Source organism: Onychomys torridus, chromosome 3 (genome assembly GCF_903995425.1).
Source record: "Onychomys torridus chromosome 3, mOncTor1.1, whole genome shotgun sequence".
NCBI classification, from domain to species: Eukaryota; Metazoa; Chordata; class Mammalia; order Rodentia; family Cricetidae; genus Onychomys; species Onychomys torridus.
In genome coordinates this window covers 107,108,675-107,131,748 of record NC_050445.1, presented here as the reverse complement: position 1 = coordinate 107,131,748, position 23,074 = coordinate 107,108,675, and the positions used below count along the sequence as shown (strand labels likewise).

At 41.4% G+C, this 23,074-nt stretch overlaps 1 protein-coding gene across 1 annotated transcript; it reads left to right on the top strand.

Moving 5' to 3' along the window:
• The first annotated feature begins 3,341 nt into the window (after positions 1-3,341).
• Positions 3,342-22,886, top strand: Ccdc174 (coiled-coil domain containing 174). The gene is made up of 11 exons (XM_036181664.1): positions 3,342-3,452; positions 5,333-5,437; positions 6,312-6,412; positions 10,107-10,165; positions 12,833-13,007; positions 15,803-15,898; positions 17,527-17,669; positions 18,125-18,219; positions 20,080-20,212; positions 21,192-21,344; positions 22,306-22,886. Exons 1-11 carry the CDS (start codon positions 3,411-3,413, stop codon positions 22,599-22,601), a joined length of 1,398 nt encoding a protein of 465 aa, XP_036037557.1. The 5' UTR covers positions 3,342-3,410; the 3' UTR covers positions 22,602-22,886.
• Positions 22,887-23,074: the final 188 nt, after the last annotated feature.

The following is a 23,074-nucleotide window of genomic DNA, read 5'->3' as shown; positions in this document are numbered from 1 at the left end:
GTGTGACCTTGGATACATACTTGCCTTCTCTGTTTCTGTTTGCTCCTTATAAGAACAATGAATGCTAGCACCTGCCCCTGGAGGTTGCTGCAGAAATGAAGTGCCATAACACCCCAGACAGCCTTGCCTGATCTTCAGGAAGGTCAGCTGTATTGTCATCCAGGGTCCCACTCTGCTTATCTTTATGCCTTCTGCCTCATCCCATGTCCTTACTGAAAACCCAATTTTCTTCCACCCAACCTAATCTTTTTGCACACATTGGACTCAGCTTATTCATCCATTGCTGAGCAATTTCTTCTTACAGGGCTCTGTGGGCTGGACAAGTGAGGGGAGACACAGTTTTCCTTTGAGGAAACAGGGTAGGTAAAAAAAATGTTATTCACATGCTAAAAGGCTTCCTGAACTCAATTAAGCCTGTAGACTTCACAGCTGATTAGAATCTCATATACAGTAGCCTTGGCAGCCCTGATTGTAGTGGGTGAGGCTGGCCCTTGGGCTCCCCCTTTCTGGAAACCCCCTGCAGGTCATTGAAAATGAGCTCCTAGGGGAGATGGTTGATGACTGTTTTGGAAGGTCTCCTTTCTCTACTTTGATTTAAAGCCAACAGGAGATTTCATAGACAGTGCACATCCCATAGGAATGAGCAGGAAGAAGAGACTCTGCCTGCCACCTACTGCACACCCCTGGGGCCCAGCAGGCGTGAGACACACTGTCAAGTATGCAGCGTCATCATACAGACTGTTGTCACCCACAGCTCTGAGTCTGCGAGGGATGTGCACACAGCTGTTTCTATATGGTTGTAGCTTGAATATGAAATGTCCCCTGTACTCTCATGCATTTGAACACTTGCTCCCCGGCTAATGTTTCAAATGTGGGGCCTCACTGGAGGAAGTGGATCACTGTGAAGAAATCTTTAAGGCATTATATTCTAACCTGGGATCTACTCCCTCTCCACTTTTTAACTTTCTGTTCCATCTAGATAGACATTATTACCGGACTTAGGGTCATACCCTGTGCCCCAACAAGCCAGATTCACCCATCCATCCTTGAAAAACCAATTAAAAGAGCCAATTAATAGTGAAAAAAGAAATAGGAGATTTATTCAATGTGGCCACATTGGGAAGAGAGACAGCAATACAGTGATCCTTCTCCCACTTAAGTGCATCTTAGGAGTCTTAGGGCAAGGCTAAGTGTTAAGTAGAGGGCCTGGGTTATGCATGGCTAAGCAGTCCTGATCAAGGCCCTCCTATCACTGTTTTGGTTGCTCTCTCTTGCAGGATAGCCTGCAAACCTTTTTTTCCAGGAGAAAAGTTTCTGTTTTAGCTAGCCCAAGCTTTAAGACTTTTCATTTCTTTAATTTTTAAAAAAACTTTATGTCTCTGATTTCTGCAACAAACTTGGATCCCTTTGAGAGACTCTGGTCCAAGGTCTGGCCTAGAAGACAGCACTCTGGAAAAGGACACTGGACTGCTGCAGCCCTGTTGGGACTCCATAGAGGAAAGCAATTCCAGAGAGACCCAGCTGCTGGGAAGGCATCAAATGGAAGAAGGAGCTTTTGGAAACAGGATGTAGGAGACCTTGTGGGCCTGCCAGGGCAGCATTCTGGCCAATGTCATGCACTTTGTATGACAGCTGGGAAAACAAAGGAGATTCAGTGGCTTGTTTCTATTACCTCCCCCCTGCTAGGGATGGAACCCAGGCTCTCGTACATGCTAAGGAAGTGCTACAATACTGAATTACATCCCATCCTTTCCCAGTAATGCCTTTGTCTTGGGAGGTATGCCCATTAGTGGTATGCCACTCTTAGTGAGAATTTTGAAGGTGTAAGCTTGCATAGCTAACCAGGAGTTAACCAGAGATTTCCCACAGGCAGTCTACAGACAATGTAAGACTGTAATGGCTTACCATTACAGTTTTCTAGGGCAGGACTTCTTAAAAATGTTCCACTCACAACTCCTTTTATCCAATATTTTTTTCATGACCTCAGGTATATAAAATAGGTGTACAAGTCATATAGAAATGTATTTTAAGACAATTCTTTGGTATATGTATATTTTCACCATTTATTAAAGATGAAAACCAATTTGAATTTGCATCCTAATGAGGTGGATACGTTTATTTTTCTTTCTTTCTTTTTTTCCTTCCTTCCTTCCTTCTATCTTTCTTTCTCTCTCTCTTTTTTTTTTCCCCCAGGACAGGGTTTGCTCTGTAGACCAGGCTGGCCTCAAACTCACAGAGATCTGCTTGGCTCTGCCTCCCAAGTACTGGGATTAAAAGCATGTGCCACTACCACCTAGTGGATATGCTTATTTTTAATATGAAGAATTAAATATTGGCTAAATATTTGATACTGCAGGATACAGAACATCTTCAGTGTTTTTCAGAGTAGATTGTTTTGACTTTATCATCATCATAAATGCTGAGAACACTACTTGGCATAGATACAGCAAAAGCACGTTTAGGGCCATTTCAGAAATTGTTGGAAATTCTGTTCTAATCCCAGGTCAAATTTTTTTAATAAGTTAGCAGTTCAAACAGCAATTTCAAAAATATGAGTTTTCTGGAGTCTGGTTGTGGTGGCACATAGCTTTAATCCCAGCACTAGGGAGAAAGAGGTAGGCAGGTATCTAAGAGTTCAAGGCCAGCCTAGTCTACAAAACAAGTTCTAGGCCAGCCAGGAATACACAGCGAGAGGCTCTGTCTCATAAACAGATGGCTGGATGGACGGACTGACAGACAGATAGGTAGATATTTAAAAATCGAATATTTTTTTGAGCATGGTGGCTCACACCTGTAATCCTAGCATTTAGGAAGCAGAGGCAGGATTGTTGCAAATTTGAGGCCAGCCAAGTCTACATAGCCAAAAACCATGTCTCTAAAACAACAACAACAAACAAACAAAAACACCAAAGAAAACGAAAATAAAATGGCAGTTTTTTTTCACAGCCCGTTTTCAAATAATACTTTTTTCCAGTTTTACTAAATCCCCTTTGTTTTCATGAAAACACTTGAGTTTACTTAGCCCTCCTCAAGATGGCGCCATTCTTTTCCATCACTCGGGGGCCCCCACTCAATGTGGTATCTGTTGCAATGGAAGCTATTTTCCGTCCGTCTCAAGACGACGACAATACTAGCCATTCTCGCCTCACTTTCTGCACGCTTCCAGACGACCACAACGATCAACTTCAACCCCAGGGCACCCTCTGACCTTCTCCAAATGGCGACGAACCGGATCGGTACCTCATATTGACGCTTTCAAGATGGCGCCGAGATCGTAAATCTGTGTCGCGAAATTACGCAAACTCAGCGTCGCTACGAAGGCACTTCCGGTTCCGCCGCGGGGCGGGCTCATAAGGCTGACAGAGACCTTTGGGGGACTAGGTCTTCGGACCCGGCGGTCTGGCGAGGCCATGGACCGAAAGAAAAAGCCTTTGGACGTTACAGCCTCCTCGGTGAGTTGAGTGTGGCTTAGCTACGTGCTCCGCGTTCCCCCCCTCTTCTCAATCAGAATGGCGACCCAGGTCAGGGGGGCCTGGACTCTCCGTCTGACAGGGACTCTGATCGGCTTTCTCCCCGCGGGCACCCTCGACAGCTTCCTTATTCGCAGGATCCCGAACCCCGCTTCGTCAGGCACCTGGACTAGGCTCACCCCCACAGGCAGGCCCCGGAAGCCGTCCTCCCAGAGATCTCAGGGTGCATCCTGCGGGTCAGCCGCCACAGCCCACCTGGAGGACATGTGCCCTTCCTCAGCCCAGAGATCAGCAAAGTCCTTTTAGAACATTGGGGTGTGAGTCGATTCCCCGGGACTCCAGAGTACCTCGGGTCCCCCTAGCAGGACGCAGACAAGTTAGTTAGTGCCTTGTGGGATGACAGGATGTAAGGAGTTTTGTTAACCACTTTGAGCAGAAAACTTGTAAACACTGTACACATTTTTGTACCAGCGCTTCACATGCGTGCTGCTATTGAGTCCTCAGGAGTGCTTTCAGATGTAGATGCTATTAATGGTCACTCTTCACGGATGATGAAGTTGACAAGGTTGAATCCTGGTTTCCCCAGTTTATGTACTGGTTTGTCGGGTGAGAACCCAGGTTATTTAGTCTGATTGACTGCAAAAGGCTTGTTTTTCTACTACCTCAGAACATATTGCCTAACCTAAACAAAATAAAGATTTATGGGGCTGGAAAGATGGCTCAGAGGTTAAGAACACTGGCTGCTCTTCCAGAGGACCCTGGTTTATTCCCAGCACCCACATGGCAGTTTACACTGTCTGTAACTCCAGTTCCAGAGAATCTGACACACACACACACACACACACACACACACACACACACACTCACATATATGTGCAAGCAAAACACCAGTGCACATAAAAAAAATAAAAGGAATCGTAAAAAAGATTTATTTTGTGTGTAACTGTTTTGCCTGTACCTTCATATGTGCAACACATGTGTGCCAGTGCCCTCAAAAGCCAGAAGAGGGCATTGGATCCCCTGGAACTGGAGTTGTGTATGGATGGTTGTACACCACATGTGGGTTCTGGGAACCTAGCCTGATTCTTCTGCAAGAGCATCAAGTGCTCTTAACTGCTAACTAGTCTCTTTAGCCCCTGAGCTCAGTCATTTTTCTTTTCCTTGTCAGCCACTATTGTCTGATTACAAATGCCTGTACATATAACCACTTGCCATTATATCATAAAGCTAATCCAGCTGAGAAGTAAGTGAAAGTAATTTGCCCAGCTGCCCCATTCTCTTCACCTGTGCTCCCATATCCTATTTCAAACCCTTTGATTCAGTTAAACTTAACCTTTTTAAAACAAACCAAGTCACTGGGCAGTGGTGGCGCTTGCCTTTAATCTCCTCAGCACTTGGTAGGCAGAGGCAGTGGATCTCTGTGCATTTGAGGCCAGCCTAGTCTATAGAGTAAGTTCCAGGGCAGCCAGGACTACATAGAGAAACCCTGTTTCAAAAAAAACAAAACAAAACAAAAATAACAACAACAACCACACACACACACACACACACACAAAACCCAGACAAACAAACAAAAAACAAACAAGTAAAACTTGACCCTGTACTTCTGGTTATGTGTCCCACAAACAGAAAGTGCTTCAGAAATTAATTGACTCTGAATATGTAGACTTCATTTGTTTACTATGTCATTCTCCCCTTGGCAGGAAAACGCCTGGAGTGATGAAAGTAGAACTCTGTCTGTAGCAAAGCTACAGTGAAACCCTATGCTCTTTAATTCTGTGTGGTGTTTTAGATTTAGACTTGTGCTTCTTCTCCATATTCAGGAAGCTGAAATCCTTGTTTACTTTCTCATTTTATTTTAGTTGGTAGATCTTAAGGCTGAGCTCTTCCGAAAACAAGAAGAATTCAAACAAGAAAAACTTCTAAAAGATTCTGGAGTTCTTGGAAAACCAAAGACAACTAATAAGGTAAAAATATCTCTACTGATTCCAAACATGGAAGAATTGCATTGTATTTTAAGTTTTTGAAAAGTATCAGTGGTTATCTCTAAATAAGTAAATGTTAAAGAAAAAAATTCCTGACTTTTGCATAAACTTTTGCATAAACTTTGTTAACTATTAAAATTAGTAAGATTATTTTATACTCTTTAAAAAAGATTTACTTTTCATATGTGTGTTGTGTGTGTGCTTGTGTGTATACATATGTCATGTGTGTGTGTATGCCCTCAGAGACCAGAAAAGGGTGTTGAATTCCCTGGAACTGGAGTTATATGTGGTTGCGAGCCAAGCAATGTGGGTGCTGGGAACTGAACTAAGGCCCTGTGCATGAGCAGTAAGCCCTCATAATGAATGCTAAGCCATCTCTCCAGTCCCCGAATTCTCTTTTAACATGCTATTAATAAGTGGATTGTTTACATTCTCATGAAAGATTAGCATGTATTTTGTGTCCACACAGAGATAAACAATTGTAAAATGTAGAAATAGAATATGAAAGACTTTAAGAGTTTTAAGTTTTTATAGGTAGTAATCTAATATATTTCTTTGTATTCTGCTCATGTTCTTTAGAATATTGAATGATGCTGTAATCAGTCATGGATAAAGTCATTTGAGAAAGCAACTCTGAAGTTCAGAAAGAAATTCTTTAGGTGATTTAGGACATTTCTTCAGTTTCAGCTTTGTCATGTGCATGTCACATCTGTTGTAGGCTCTAAGTTAGCTGTCAGAATAAGTAGTTTTTTGATGATTCCTGAGATCTAAGGACTTTCTCTCCTTTTTGATATGCACAAGTTGAGATTGCTTTGTGATCATGTGGTTTTATTTGTTCTTTTTAATCATTCTCCAGAAGCCAAGTATCTGGACCAAGCAGAATTCTGGTGTTTCCAGTCGAGCAGAGAAGGATGCTGAGCAGAAGCTTGAGGAGCAGAAGACTTTAGACAAAGCAAGGTATTACACCTGGAAGGGGAGTTACCAAATCAAGAAATAGACATCCAGATGTTCCTCTTCTTGATGTACAGATCTGATAGACATCCTTCTAGCCAAATACTCTATAAATGTAAATACAGTGTCCCTTGATATCTGAGGGGCGTTGGTTGGTTCTAGGATTCTACTCTTCCTCAGATACCAAAGCTCAAGGATGCTCAAAATAGATAAAATAGTGTGTAGTCTGTGAAAACATTCAATTTACTTTCAGGTCATTTCTAGATTACTTGCTATGCCTAATATGGTGTAAATGCTTTGTAAATAGTTGTTCTGTATTGTTTAGGGAATAATGCCAAGAAGGAAAAGCTGTACAGACAGATACATAGTATACATTAGCAACAATATAACATTGTTTTGGAATATTGTTTCTTTTCTTTAGTTGAGTCTGGAGATGTGGACTCCATATATGGAGGGCCAGCTGTCTTCTAAAAATGCTATAGTTTACACATATCTGTTGTCTTACAAAAAAAAGAAAAAAACAATTTCAGTTTAGAAGATGAAATAGGGTCCTGTTTTATGCTTTTAGCACACACTAAATATACCAACAAATTTTTTTTTTTAATTTGGAAAATAACTTCATTTGTTCTGGGAGTTGACCAGCATCCTCACAAAACTTGTGGTTCTGCTTCTTGATGCTGGCAGCCTTGGTAACCTTGTGCGCATTGAACTATACTGCTTTACTCGGGCCTGCACCCTCCCACAGTGACAATGTCAGCGGTCTGTACATTCCTGAAAAGGGGACAGGTGTACAGATATGTTCTTGTGGTCCTTGTCAAAGCGATTGTACTTTTGGATATAGAGGATCTAGTTCTAGCAGATGACAGTGGTCCTCTGCACCTTCATCTTGGTCACAACACCAGACAGACCATGGGCTGCTTTTGGTAAGCAAACTCAGTATGAATGTCTACCATCTTTCCAGCAGCCTGAGAAAAGAAAAAGCTATAGCAACAATTTTTGTTGTTGTTGCTTGTTTGTTTTTTCAAGACAGGGTTTCTCTGCATAGCCCTGCTTGTCCTGGAACTCACTCTGTAAATCAGGCTGGCCTTGTACTCAGAGATCCACCTGCTTCTGCCTACTGAGTGCTGGGATTAAAGGCTTGGGCTACCACCACCTGGCCTATATCAACAATTTTTTTAAAACTTATATTTCTAGGGAAGGAATCCCATGTTTTGTCCACTGAGCCAGATCTTCAACTTAACACATTCTTAAGAAGTGCCCATGGACCCTACTCCCATACTGGGTTGCCTTGCCAAGCCTCAATACATAGGTTCATAGTCTTACTGCAACTTGATATGCCATGTTTTGTTGATACTCATGAGAGATCTGCCTTTTCCTAAACAGAAACAGAAAAGGAGTGGATTGGGGGATGGGAACAGAAGGGGAGTAGGGGACAGGAATTAGGAGGAGAGGAGGGAGGGGAAAATGCAACCAGAATGTAAAGTAAATTTAAAAAAAAATTATTTTTTTAAATAAAAGAAGTGTCCTGTGGTGTGTTCTAGGCTAAATGGTAGGATATTATTATTTAGAGACCCCAAACTTTCCTCCTAAACCAAGAATATATTAAAAGAAGAGTAAAAGGAACATTCTACTACCTGTCTCCTAAAATTCACTAGTTAGCATATTATCATATTTGCTTTCCTCTATCCTTCCCCCACACCTGTAGAGGAAGACTTTAAGTGTCATGATAATTTACCTGTGAATACTTGTATATATCTATCTGAACAAGGGTAATATACTACAGTATTTAATACTACTGTGTGGCTCATAGCTCAGATTTTTACCACTTGTCCCAGCACAACTGTGTCCTAAATAGGTTTTGTCAAAATTCAGGATTCACAAAGTGAGTTCCAGGACAGCCAGGGCTGATATAACAGAGAAACCCTATCTTGAAAAATCAGGGGGAAAAAATAACAGGATTCAAAGATTAAATTCCATTCATGCCTTTAGTTCTCAAATCTCTCCAATTCTTTTCCCTTGCGTTGTCATTTATCCTGCTGACATTTTAAAGTGTCCAGGTGAGTTTTTTTTCTGCCATGTCCCATATCTGAATGAGGTTACATTAAAGTTTTTTTTGTTAAGAATACTGTGTAGTCTTTGTGTCTTACAGTGCATCTTATCCAAAGGCTCATAATTGTCAGTTTGAGTCATTATTAATAATGAGTTTGATCACTGGTTAGAAAACGTCTGGTAGAGTTCTCTACTATGAAGATGCCCATTCTCTTACGTGGTTAATAGTAAACCTGGGATGGGAAACTCTGAGACTAAGTATCTTGGTCATTAATATATTTCCATTTGTGGTTTGTATTGTTGGTAAGCCTTGCTGCTGCTGATTTATTAGTGGGTTTCCTCTGTTTATTAGCTAGCATTCTTTTGTAAAGAAAAGGCAGCAGCAGTCTTCTGTGCTTGGAGAATTCCAAGTTGTAACATCTTCTGTGATAGCCATCTGCTTTTGTACATGTAAGAACTCTGCAGATTCACTGGACTGAGGAGATGGCTCAGTTGGTCAAGTGATTGTTGTACAAACATGAAGACCTGAGTTAGAGGGATGTTGTTGTAGATTTATAATCCCACTGCTGGGGAGCAGAGACAGGCACATCTCTGGGGCTCACTCTCTAGCCAGCTTAACTTCTTTAGGGAGCTCCAGGTCCCACTAAGAGACCCTGTCTCAAAAACAAGGTGGTTAACTCCTAAGGAATGACACCTGAGATCAACCTCTGGCCTTTACATGCATACTCATACATGGGCACCCAAAGGAACACACACACACACACACACACACACACACACACAACCACCTTGCTAACTTACATAACAGTGAAGATGAGAATACAACATTACTTTGTGTTATCAAGTTAATTTTTGTGACAACCCATAGAAGCAATAAAAAGAATTTGCTTTTCTATCAGTCTGTAGGAACTAAGACACAGAAAGGTTAAGTAACTTGTCATAATCATGTGACTTTGTAGTCTCTTTGTCCCATTAGGAGTTAAATTTCATATTATGATTAATGAGATCATGACACAGATAGCCTCTTTGGGGCTTTTCTTTTTAGGCAGTTAGAGAATTTCTGGCCCTTTTAGCTTGTCACTACATGCTAAATGCCACCATTTTGTGAGCAGAGAGGCTGCTTTGTTGACATGCCAAGGTTGTTGTCTTATATTAGTATGTGAGTATATTATTTGTGACATTTAAATAGATATTGTCATGTTTTTAACAAATATAAGTTGGTATAAAAAAGTGTAATAAGCCACAAATGACCAGGACTCTGGTCTAAAAACACTATGGCAAAGGGGCTTGCCTTGAATCTGGTGATCCTTTTGGAAAATTATAATAGAAAAATGTTGTTTGGGTATATCTCTCTTTTCACATGTAACTAAAATTGCATTTAGCGGCTAGATTGTTGGAGTGCATCCCATTTATTCACTCGTTAGATATTTATTGAGCAGTTACTCTGTACCAGGTATGGCTTTAAGTCCGGCTTGCACTAATGAAGTAGATGAAGTGGGTATGAGGTCTCTTCATGGCAGGGCAATCAGCACATGCCATGCCCATCTTTTCATGACAGGCTTCAGGGAAGGTGGCAACTGTCAGGCTGATAGTTTGGTGGCAGAAGGGACAGCTGTAAAACCATTTCTAATATTTGTCTGTTTTTCTCTAGGGAAAAATTGGAAGAAAAGGCCAAATTATATGAAAAGATGACTAAAGGAGATTTTCCAGGTAAACAAAAGTTTATTTATATTTCTTTATTGTCTATAATTTTATACCAATCCTCAGTATTATCATTCTTTGAATGATTTTAAGAGGGAGAAATTAAATCAAGTCAAAACTTTCAGAGGCTACATAGAGACAAGAAAATATTCAGTAATATTTTGATGGTCCACTGGGTGCCAGGCAGCTTGTTAGGTGCCAGGAAGGGACAGGAGAGTATAGGGAACCAGTTCTGCTGCCCTCACAGCAGATCTCATCTGGAGGAGGAGAGCACAGCACCAGGAGACAGTTTAAATAGACCAGTCTTGCATGTAGGGACAGCCATGTGTATGGAAAAGGTAAGGTGTGTGGAATTATGGTCCCATGTAGGCTCTTGGGGGTTATACTGCCCCTTTTCCTGTTGTCTCTGTATTTTCAGTTTTATTTCTGTGATGGGCTTCTTTTTTTTTTTTTTTTAAACTTCATGTTTTTGCTTTATTGCATTTTGTTTTTGTTTTGTTTTTCAAGACAGAGTTTCTCTGTGTAGCTTTGCACCTTTCTTGGAACTCACTCTGTAGCCCAGGCTGGCCTTGAACCCACAGAGATCCTCCTGCCTTTGCCTCCCGAGTGCTGGGATTAAAGGCGTGCGCCACCACTGCCTGGCACTTTATTGCATTTTTATGCATTTGTGTGTTTATGTGTATGATGTGTGTGGCTGTGTATGTTAGTATGTGTGAGTTTGGGCATGTTCATGCCACAGCATGGGTGTGTAGCATGTGTTGATCTTCACCTCCTGCCTTGTTTGAGACAGAATCTGAGGGGTCTATTCTACCTCCCATCTAGCTGCCATAGGAGCACTGGGATGTGTTGCATACTAGGCTTTATGTAGGTCTGGGGATTCGAACTCAGGTCTTAACATTTGGGTGACAAATACCTACTAAATCATCTCACATTTTTATTTTTTGTTTTTGTTTTGTTTTGTTTTTTTGAGACAGGGTTTCTCTGTATAGTTTTGGTACCTGTCCTGGATCTCTCTCTGTAGACCAGGATGGCCTTGAACTCAGAGATCCGCCTGCCTCTGCCTCCCAAGAGCTGGAGTTAAAGGCATGCGCCACCACCACCCGGCATCATCTCACATTTTTAATTTTTAGTTCTCTTTTTATATTTATTCAGTTGGGAAATTTCTCTATTTCTTCCTTTTCCTTGCCTCTTTCCTTTATCATACTAATTTATTATTTCTAGAAGAAAATGGGCTTTGACCTGATGAGCTGGAGAAAAGGGTCCTGTAGGGGCGAGTGGTAAGAGCAGATCTTCAGGCAGGGAGGGCTGGAGCTCAGTTCCACCTTGCCTAGCAAACAAGTCACCAGCGGGTGTGGGCCATCATTGACTTCTTCTCTGACAGCATGGCTCTTCTGCACTTAGGGAGTCTAGAGTCAGTCATTCACAAAGTTGGGGGCTGGGGTGACGGTGCTGGGCTCCAGAAGAGGAACAAGGTGGTCATCTCCAGGATGCCTCACTGGTGGATACATCTGCACCTCACCTCTCAGAGAACGTACTTCTTCCCTTTTGGGATGCTGTGTGGCTTTGAAAACTCTTTGTTTTATTCTTTTTTTCTGTGGTTCAAACTTTTATTGTTACTATAGAAATCCAGAGGCTGGAGAGATGCTATGCTTACAGAGGAACAGAATTTGGTTCCTAGCACCCATGTTGGGCAACTCACAACTGCCTATAACTCCAGCTCCAGGAGACCTGATGTCCTCTTCTGGCTTCTGAGGGCACTTGCACTCCTGTGCACTCCTCTCCCTCATATATGTAATTTAAAACAAAATGAAAATACTCAATCAAAAGGAGTGTGTTTGTGGAAATTGGGTTTTGTCAAAGCTAGCAGGCCCACCTCCTGATGCTTGTAGTATACTTGTGTGTCTGAACTGGTTAAGTCTTGGAGCCTTAGTTGTCTCCAGTATAACACTGTAAAGGGGGATAGCACCACTACTTTGGTGACAGGGAGCCAGTGTCTGTTGTAGCTCATTCAGCCCTGTAGAGCCTGACTCCAGGCTGAAAATGATATCCACTTGTGAAAAGAACTCAGAGGATGTGGGGGTGGGGGTGAGCGGCACGCACACACCCCCACCCCCACCCCCACATTCCTAGAGCTCACTATGTAGACCAGGCTGATCTTGATTCAGAGATCTACCTGCCTCTGCCTCCTAAGCACTGTGATTAAAGGTGTGCACACCGTGCCTTAGCTTCAGAGGACGTTCTTTACCTATGTTAGGACCTTTCAAGCACTTCCTACCACACACTAGTGTAAGAGTTAAATGATGCAACTCATGTGTTTATAAAGGCCTGTTACACCACAGCAAGAAAGATCCACTATCTTGATTGGAAGAAATGCTGTTCTGCTTCTCTTATATGTTGTTAGCTGTGAGTTGTTCAAAATCGGATGGCTGTGTTGTCTTAAATGGTCTTATTGCTTACACAATGTGTTGCTGACACAGCAGGAAACTCAAGGCTTTTTAAAGTGTATTACGGTCTGTGTTTTAGATGACCTATTTAAAGCTTCCTATCAGGTGCTTTGGTGGCTGTGTCTTTGTAAATTGTCCCAGGTGAACGGTCAGGCAGTGAGGCCACTTCTTAGTTCAGCTATAGTTTTCTTCTTTAATGTAAAGAATCTGTAAATTGATTTTTGTGCCCTAGATGAGGAAGTGGAGGATATGTACCTTGTGGATTTCACACAGAAGATCATAGACAAGCGAAAAGAAATGGAGGTGCTTGGTGCCACCAGAGATTCTCGAAATGCAGAAGAGAGAGATGATGATGAAGAGTTTTCTGAAAAAGACATACCTCCTCCCCAAGACCCCAGCGAGGAATGGTGGGTAATATTGGGGATTAGATCAGAGTGATCCCCTCAGACTTGCATTGACTTTTTGAGAATCATTCTTCTTCATGGTATTCACATGATTTTTCTTATTCTGCCTGGGTTTTCTTTCTCCTAAGAACCACACTCCTCCATGTTGGTATAAGCTAGTGTATCAGTTGTATAGATTTAAGTGTGCCAGTGGAGAGGTAACATCAGTGACTGCAGGTAAGAACTGAGCATCTGCTGTGCCCAGTGTGGTGCCATCCCCAAGGATCTTTGGGAAGTGCATCAATGCCCTGCTCCCCTACTACCATGCTACTGCTTTACCTGTGTGTCCTGATGTCAGGTCCTGGGAAGTGGTCCCTTTTGAGTCCTGCAAAAGAAACTGGCAGGGTAGGCACAGTAAGTTGTATTCTAACTAAATTGTCTGGTATTGAGGTGTGGATTCCAGTACTGCCTTCTGCCAGTGTGGACCTAATAAATTTGCAGTCTCTCTGAGGTCTTGCTTTCTTCCATGAAAAGTAGAGATGCAGTGCTTTAGTGCCACAACTATTTCCCTTAAATTCTCTCCTAGAAGCAAGTGTGTTCCATTCTGGGAGCATAAGCAGATACTTTGCAGAGCTCCATTATTGACATTTTCCTGAATTTTACCTGTATGTACATAAAGGATGAAAGAACCCAGCCTTATACAGATCAGAGTGCAAATTCCATTACAATGTCTTTTATGTCACTTAGACACTCATTCAGCAGAGCTTGCCATTGCTTAGATATCACTGATGTCCTAACCATGTACTCTTGTTCTGGGGGATTTCTTAGAAGCTGCTCAGGTCTGTTTGTGGATTTCTTAGCCTTTTGCTAGCACCTTTGGACAGGTATTTATGCATAAAGAGAGAAGTTTTTGCTACTGTGGATGGCAGAGAACCTTTCTCTTCATAATATAGAAGGTTTCCACTGTGGTCCATGCTTTCTTACCTTTTAAATAACTTAAATCTAAAGTTAGAGACTCTTGTGAGGGTACGCATGTGGCTGTATGCCACATGGAGCCTCAGAGAAGAACACAGCCTCTCTGTGCCTTTCTTTATCATTTGCAGTCTAAATATTTGTTTCCTCATCTGAACTATTTTTGGGGTCTTACCCTTTATTTATAGTTGATCCACTCTAGGCCTTATTACTGTCCTGGAGCTCCCTCTGTAGACCAGACTGGCCTCAAACACACAGAAATCTGCCTCTGCCTCCCAAGTGGCTGGGATTAAAGGTGTGCACCACCACTGCCAGGATTACTTGTTTTTATAATCTGCCTGAATTGTGTTTTCTGGCATATACCCCTCCTATACCCCTAGATCCCTGTAGAGCTAGGGTACTCAGCCCTCCTTGGATCACCCAGTTTTTCCAGGTTTGTGCTGGCTGGAACTGCTTAGTAAGCAGTTGCTGATGAGCTAGAGCCATTGCTGACTACTGTAAATCTTTGCTGGTGTTCCGTGTGTTTTGGAGGCTTGCTCCAGAACAGAATAGCTGTGATTGCTTTTCAAGGCAGAACTCTCTTCTCTTTTGAATGGTTTAATGTCTTATTTTTTTTTTCTTATTAATGCTTGTATGATTATAAGCAATTTGTCAGCAATTTGAGAAGTTTGGAGGGCAATTGAAGGTGTCGCATGACACCATATGGTGCAGTAAGACGAACAGCAAGCAGTTCCCACACTTTTTTTTGTTTTTGAATTAAGCTCCAGAATTGTGACTGCTTATAAATCCCTTTGGTAATTAAATTCCAGGTGGTGGAAAATCTTTCTGCAAAAATAATGTAAATAATTACATGGACCATCTGGCTAGATGGTTTTTTCCCCTATTCATTAAAAAAAAAAGAAAGAAAGAAAAGAAAAGGAAAAAAGATGCTGTTTTATATAGTTATAGGTTTGATTTCTTGTGATAGTCGGCTGTAGGACTATAGCAGTGGATTCCCAAGCATTTGTTTTTAAAACATGGGCTAACAAAGGGAATCGGCATCCCTTGAGAGGAAAGAAATTGCAAGCAATAGCAGAGCTAGCTGAGTCTGACCTTCAGTTGCTTTGCTAACTTGCTTCACAACTTTAATTGTATGTCGTGGACTCTGCTCCTGACTATGGGAGATTCCTTGCCTGTGCTAACAAATATGAAAAATCTATTGCACCATAGTGCAAAGGAGATATTTTCTGTGAAAACCTGCCCATACTTTGTGTTGTTAGGAAGTCTCAGTGTTTTGTTTAACCTTACTGGGTGCTCAGCTTGCCCTGTCCTTACGTCTGCTTTGGGCAAAGATGAAAAAAAGTGCATATTGTTTGTCTTTTTCTTAAAGTGGGTCTAAAAAATACCAAGACTTAGATTAAGAAACTCCTAAGGTTGCTGGAAAGACTGTGTCAATTAGAAGTAGAGCAGTAATAGAAAGTAAGACCTCAATGCACTGTGCGGAGGGAGTAATGAAAATCTAGGGTACATAGTCCAGTGGCCAAATGCAGATACAACATTAGAGTTGTCTCAACTATATTCAAGTGAGTTCTTCCATGTCACAGCAATTTCTGTATTGGTAATTCATCTTTGAAATCAGAGACATAAATGATCAATTCCTTCCTCCAGTTTCTAAAACTAAAGTTTTTGTGGAGGGCACAATAAGTTTATTGGATGTCATCTGCTAATTAAGAAGCTTTTTCTCTGTGTTAATGGTCCCTCAGCTTCTTGGTAACAAGGTCTGTAATGGCATTACTTCTTTAAGTGCCAACTCCCTGACATAGGGATTGCCCATTGTACTAACTGACTTCCCAACTTCTCACTTTCAGGGTAGATTATGTGGACTCTTTGGGCCGATCCCGGCGCTGCATGAGAAAGGATTTACCAGATCTATTGGAGATGGATAAAAATCTTCAGGGAAGACTGTAAGTGTGAAATGTGACCTTTGTTTGGAATGCAGCCATAGGGATTGTCTTGGAGAGGCTGCTCAATAACCATTTGTTGCTCTGCTAAGATCTTTAATGTGTAAGACTATACACTGAAGCCTGTAGCAGTTAATATGTTCAGATGCTCATAACTTGTGCTCAGGAAACAACCTGAATGTCATCATTTATTTATTGATTTTCTTTTTCTGAAACCCATTTTTTGGGGGAGTGGGGAGAATGAATCACATTATTCCCTGGGCTGACCTCGAACTAGGTTGGTTATTTATTTATTTGCCTATCTATTTATCTGTTTATTTATTATTCATTCATTTATTCTTTCTTTCTCTCTCTCTCTCTCTCTCTCTCTCTTTTTCTTTCTTTCTCTCTCTTCTTTCTCTCTCTCTCTCTCTCTCTTTCTTTCTTTCCTTCTTTCTTCTTTCTTGTGTATACAGTGTTCTGCTTGCATGTGTCCCTGCAGTCCAGAAGAGGGCACCAGATCTCATTATATGTGGTTGTGAGCCACCATGTGGTTGCTGGGAATTGAACTCAGGACCTCTGGAAGAGTAGTCAGTGCTCTTCACCTTTGAGCCATATCTCCAGCCCCTTGAACTAGGTTTAAGTGATTCTTCTGACTTAGCTTCCCAGGCAGGCACTCTGTTCTGGTCATGTGCATTGTAACTGTTGAAAAGGACGAGTAGACTGTTGAGTGGAAGGATGTCTGATCTAGGTTGCAAATATAGAATGAGCCCAAACCTAGCTAACAAACTAGCCTTTATGGACAGACGGATTTGAGAAGGCTCACTTGCTTTTATTCACTTTTTATTTATATGTCTTTGGATATTGAAGCAAAGGCTTCATGACTACATTTCTAATGGGACCAAAGAAATAACATTCAAAAGTATTTTGGTGATTAAAATTCCATATAGTCAGCCTTTATTTGAGAAGTATTGGTGAAGCTCCACCTATGTGAGCCCTCCCATCTTAGGCATCCTGTCTGTGGGTAGGCCTGGAGTAAGCACACAGAGGACACAACACAAACCACAGCCACCTACTGGGACAGGAGGAACCCTAGCAATATCCATGTCTCCAGACAAGAGGCCATTCAGAGAAGTCCAGTGGTTTATCCTTCCTGGCTAGGCCACCTCTCATATATCAACCAGGACTAGTGTAGAAAGGAAAGTCATTTATCTTGAACACTGAGGCAAGATCCTATCATACTCATGTGTAAGTATAGTAATTGATTTAGAAATGATAAAATTGGGTCAGCAAGATGACTCATCAGGCTTAAGTACTTGCAGCTAATTCCTAATGACCTGAGTTCGATTCTGGGAACCCAAATGGTAGAAGGAGAAAATAGACTCCTGAAAGTTAAAAGTTGTTCCCTTACCTCTACATGCATGCTGGACATGTGTACATGTGTGCATGGATGTCCCTGTGTATATATACACAAAATATATATAAATGAATGTTTTAAAAAATTAAAATAGCTGTATTGACTTCTTATTGAGAAACCTCTGTAGGAGCTGTTGTTGTTCCAAATGGTGGTACTTACCCATGATCTACCTGTTATGCTAAGTGTTACTGTCTCATGGCACTCACCTGAACACAGGTTTCTATTCCTCTACTAGTTTCGTGAGTCCTGCTAATGAAAAAACTTTATTATCTGAAGACATGAGGAAAGAACTTCAGCGCCAGCAATGGGAGGAAGAAGAAAGAGAGGCCCTGAAAAAGCCAATGGGGCCCATCCATTATGAAGACATTCGGGAAAATGGTATTGTGGTTTTGGGGGAAAGGGGGTATTTATTTGTGTGTGTGTATTTTTTGTTTTGTTTTGTTTTTGTAGCTTTTAAAATCTTTTTAAAAAGTCTCTAGTCAATGGCAGGCACAAAGCCAGGTGCTGACAGAGCAGCAGCTCTGACGTCGTCAGACTACTTTAGAGGGTAAAACTATCCTCTTTGTCCATAGCCTAAGGAACTTCTTCCTAACTTGTCTATTAGCCCAAGAATTCATTCCCTGAGAGAAGAAAGACAACCAGGGCCAAGTAGCCTGTTTATGTGTTTGTCACTTAGTAAACAATAGAGCTGTTTCACTTTTTTGTTTTTTATCTTCTTTTTTTTAGTTGTGCAGATATCACTGTGTGTCTCTTTTGGTTTGTTAGGGAACTTGCTGTATTTGTGGTTTGCTAATCAGAGAAATCTAATCTGTTGATACTTTTGATTATTTCAGAGGCCCGGCAACTTGGTGTTGGGTATTTTGCCTTTGCTCGAGACAAAGAGTTGAGAAACAAGCAAATGAAAACTTTAGAGATGCTTCGTGAACAGGTAAAAGTTAAATTTAGCTGGGCGGTGGTGGCACATGCCTTTAATCCCAGCACTCGGGAGGCAGAGCCAGGTGGATCTTTGTGAGTTCAAGGCCAGCCTGGGCTACAGAGCGAGAGCCAGGAAGGCGCAAAGCTACACAGAGAAACCCTGTCTCGGAAAAACAAAAAAAAAAAAAAAAAAGTTAAATTTAAAGTTTTTGTTATGGATTTGAATGATTTTTTTTTTTTTTTTTATTGATGGGACATGCTTTAAAAACTGTAGTAAGGGCTGGAGAGATGGCTCAGAGGTTAAGAGCACTGACTACTCTTCCAGAGGTCCTGAGTTCAATTTCGAGCAACCACATGGTGGCTCACAACCATCCGTAATGAGATCTGGCACCCTCTTCTGTATACATAATAAATAAATCTTAAAAACTGTAGTAAATCCAGAGACCCATTGCCAAACATTGGGTAGAGTGGTAGCCCAAATTGGAGATCTCTATCAGGTTCCTTCCCTTGGAGCTTGGGGAGCCCCTTGGAAGAGAGGGAGGAACAGTTAGGGAGAATGAGAACTAGAGAGGTTGAGGGCACCAGGAGAACACAGCTCACAGAATCAACTAAGCAAAACTCGTAGGGGCTCATAGAGATAGAAGCAACAATCACAGAGCCTGTGTGGGTCCAAACTATGTCCTCAGCATATAGATTATGGTTGTTAGCTTGGTGTTTTTTTGTGGGACTCTTAAACAGTGAGAGTGGGGGGTGTCCCTGACTCTTTTGCCTGCTCTTGAGACCCTTTTCCTCTCACTGGGTTGCCTTGCCCAGCCCTGATATGAGGGTTTGTGCCTAGTCTTATCCATAAAAGGCCTGCTCTTTTTTGAAGGAAAACATGAGGAGTGGATCTGGGGGGAAAGGGAGTTGGGCTTGGAGCTGGGAGGAGTGGAAAGAGGGAAAACTGCAGTCAGGATGAATTTGTATGAGAGAAGAATAAAAAAATATAGTAAATAAAATGAAAATTGACATTCAGAAGCCATTGTTGGTTGCATACAGGTAACTATCAAATTATTGTGGGTTTTCAAACTCTAAAATTGTAACTGTTTTGGAAGTAACCTGTACTTTACTGGGTTTTTGTTTTGTTCTTAGTAGTAGTATATGTGTGTATAATGTGTATGTGTCATGGCATATGTGGTGGCCAGAGGACAACTTTATGGAGTTGATCTCTCCTTCTATCTCTGCGTTGATTCCAGGGATTGAACTCAAGTTGCCAGGCTTGTGTCATTGCAGCAAGCATCTTTACTCACTGAGCCATCTTGCTAGCCCTGCTCTTTTATTTTATTATTACTGTTATCATTTTTTTGTGTGTAAGCTCTTCCTGCATCTATGTATGTGTATCATATGCATGCATGGTTCCTGCAGAGGACATTGGATCCCCAAGAACTGGAATATGGATGGTTTTCAGCCACCATGTGGGTGCAGGCAACTGAACCTGGGTCCTCTGCAAGAGCAGCAAGTATGCTTAACCACTGATTTCAGCCCTCAGCCTTGCTGTTTTAAATCTAGTTTCAAACGTGGCATTTTTAGATGATCTGGGTGAGGAAATGGGAAGTTGTGTTAAGGGATTGAGGAGTAGAAGAGAACTGGATTGTTTTCTTCCATGTGGAGGCTTCAGTAGTGCTCTGTGAGTTCTTACTAAGCTTCCTAAGGCATCAGAGGTCTGTGACATTCTTCTTCATAGGGCACCAATTTCAGGGTCTTGGGGAGAATGCTTAAAGGTGTTGTAAAAATTAATTAGCACTTTTTAAAGAGAATTATTTCATTATTTTAAACAGAAATGTTGTGTATTTGACTATGAGTAAATAATTTTCTGACTTTTTGTTCTGTCCAGACAACAGATCAGAGAATAAAACGAGAAAACATAAAAGAAAAGCGAAAGGCTATGTTAGAAGCAAGACTTGCCAAACTTCGACAAAAAAAAATGAAAAAATCAAAGGAAGATGGGACTGAAGAAGAAAACAGAGGTATATCATGACTTAAATTTCTGACTTGAACAGGGAAATCTTAGATCTATTGATATGTCACCAATAGGGTTGCAGTGTAGGAATCAGCAACTTAGTTTATCTCTAAATAGCATGTGCCTTTGAAGTACCACCAGGTGCAGTTTTTATTATTGCTGTTAGATATATCCATTTAGTTATTTATTATTGTATGTGGCTTATGAGTCAGTGTGGATGAGCATGTGCCATAGCACAGGTATGGAGGTCAGAGGACAGTTTTCAGTAATTTGTTTTTTGCTTTCTCTGTGAGATCCCTGGTTCAGATTCAGGTTGTCAGAATGTTTCAGAATGACAGTGTCGTGTTTTAGGCAATAGACAAGGATATTAATAAATGACACACTGAGTTGCTTCTTATAATGACAGTTTAGTAAACCAAGACATAAAAGTTTAGCTGTGTACATATATAAGAAATAAGGTTTTAAAATTTACATTTAAAAATATATACAGAAACATAGAAACTACTCATATTTGGGAGGTGCCATGTGATGTTTTGATAACTGCATATATTATGTGATAAAAATCCAAGGTAAAGGTGTGACCAGCTGCACGAAGTTGTCCTCTGACCTCTACATGTGCTATGGCATTTACACCCACTCACATAGAGAAATAAGTATTGTCAAACTACTTCACTCCTGTTGAGTAAGACATACTTGCTGCTCCTATTAGAACTAGTGATTAGTTTTACTTCAAAAGTAGTGTGTTAAATTTTTATTTATTTATTTATTTTAAAATTTTTTTTGTTTTTTTGAGACAGGGTTTCTTTGTGTAGCTTTGCACCTTTCCTGGTACTCACTCAGTAGACCAGGCTGGCCTCGAACTCACAGAGATCCACTTGCCTCTGCCTCCCAAGTCCTGGGATTAAAGGTGTATGTTACCACTTCCTGGTTTAGTATGTTAAATTTTTAAGCCATGGTAATAAGGTCTTGTTTCCTTACAAAACCAGATGGAGATGTTACTGAGCTTTTGCCATCAGAACCAAAGGCTGTACCTGTTGCACCACCTGTGGTCCAGAACAGCAAGGTAGAAGTCATCATCCAGGAGAGGAAGGATACCAAGCCTGGAGTGCCACACATCCGAGAGTGGGACCGAGGAAAAGGTAGGGAGGGGCTTTTAGGTATGAAAACTTCCTAGTGAGACCCTTGTAAAGGTGGTTTTTGTTTTAAATCAAAGTGAGATTCTGGTGAGATATTTTTTTTATGGTGTAGAGATGGAATCCAGAGCCTTATACCATCAGCCCTACAGTAAGTCTTAGTGCTCCTGAGGCTTAAGGAAGTCTCCAGGACTCCGAACTTGTTTCTTCTCCATCCTGGACACTAATTTATAAACAGGGAAATGGGGAAATGTGATCACAAAAGACCAGCGTCTACAAAGACATCCTGTCCACAGAGCAAATTTCTAAAAAGTACTTGGGAAGTTTAAATCCATACTTTAGGTGTGGCTTTGCATTTTGGAATGTAACTTTTCAGGAACTGCTTTTCAAGTGTGATGGAGGTTGGGGTTCTGAAGTACTCTGTCTTTAGCCATCCTTTATGTTTGTTTGAAAGTTTACCTGAGATTCACTGTGCATGCACATCTTTCTGTAATTTTTCACCAAGGTGCCCACCACCATCTTCACTGCAGCAGACTTTGTTTATGCCTCTTTCAAAGATACTCAGTGGAACATTAGCTCCTGCTGTTAGAGCTAACAAGAGACATATAAGATCCACTGTTCAAAGTGGATGAGTCCCTTCTGTGTCCTCCAGAACTCAACAAATGACAGACTGCTTTGATGTGAAACACCTACCATGTCAATACCAACAGATAATTGTTTCATCTCTCTGTACTTTTAGTACCTTTAGGCAGTGTGGTCCAGAGCCTGTCAGCCTCTCCACAGAACCTTCCTCTAATCTTTCCTTGTTGTAAAGCCACTCCATTTCTTAGCTGGGTTTCTTATTGCTATCCTTGTTCTTGGAGAATCTATGGTAGCTTTTAAATGCATATAAGAGCTGGAAAATAATTACACTAAATTAAACTGGTTCATAATTGTTTCTAATAATACTCTTTCTTATTTTCACTAGAATTTTCCTTTGGATACTGGTCGAAGAAGCAGTCAGAACTCCGGGCTGAGCGAGATCCTGAGTTTGCCCCACCATCGAATTACTTTGTGGGTCAAAAAAGAACTGGTCCTTTCAGTAGCCAGCCATGGAGCAGACTGGGATCAGCACCAAGTGACTTGGGGCATTGCTCTGGCCAGAGCCAGGAACCCAGCTCTTCACACACATCCACTTCTGCCCCTGAAAACCCACCACAAGCATCCACAGTTACTTTCCAAACACTAGATGATATGATATCATATTACAAACAAGTCACATGACCTTGAAAAGCATGCTGGTTGCATTTGTGTCATCAGAAATCAGGACAGGACTGAGTTTTACGTCTTTCTTCCTGTCCTTTCCCTAGGATGCACAGGCTTGAGGCCAGATTAGTTGGCAGGGAGGAGTGAGTGTACCCATGGGAGCTCATTGGCTACTCGGCTGTTCATTTATTATCGCTTGGTATAGAGGGAACTTATCTCCTCTCCTCCATGTTGCCCCAGTTGTAACTCATTTGGATTTCCAGGTGTGTGAATGGTAAATACTAATCTGAAATTTGATACTGAGGAACTTGTTTCTTTTTTAGATTATTTTATGTGTATTAATGTTTTGCCTTCGTGTGTATATGTGCACCACGTGTGCCTGGTGCCCAAGGAGGTCAGAAGAGGGCGTTGGATACCCTAGAACTGGACTTACGGATAATTGTGAGCCACCATGTAGGTGCTGGGAATTGAAACCTGATCCTCTACAAGAG

Excerpts from the sequence above, each read along its gene's own strand:
- Ccdc174 (XM_036181664.1), top strand. The coding sequence starts at position 3,411 with ATGGACCGAAAGAAAAAGCCTTTGGACGTTACAGCCTCCTCG. Across the intron at positions 18,220-20,079 it reads TAGAGATGCTTCGTGAACAG|ACAACAGATCAGAGAATAAA; the intron begins GTAAAAGTTAAA and ends TGTTCTGTCCAG. Across the intron at positions 20,213-21,191 it reads GACTGAAGAAGAAAACAGAG|ATGGAGATGTTACTGAGCTT; the intron begins GTATATCATGAC and ends TTACAAAACCAG.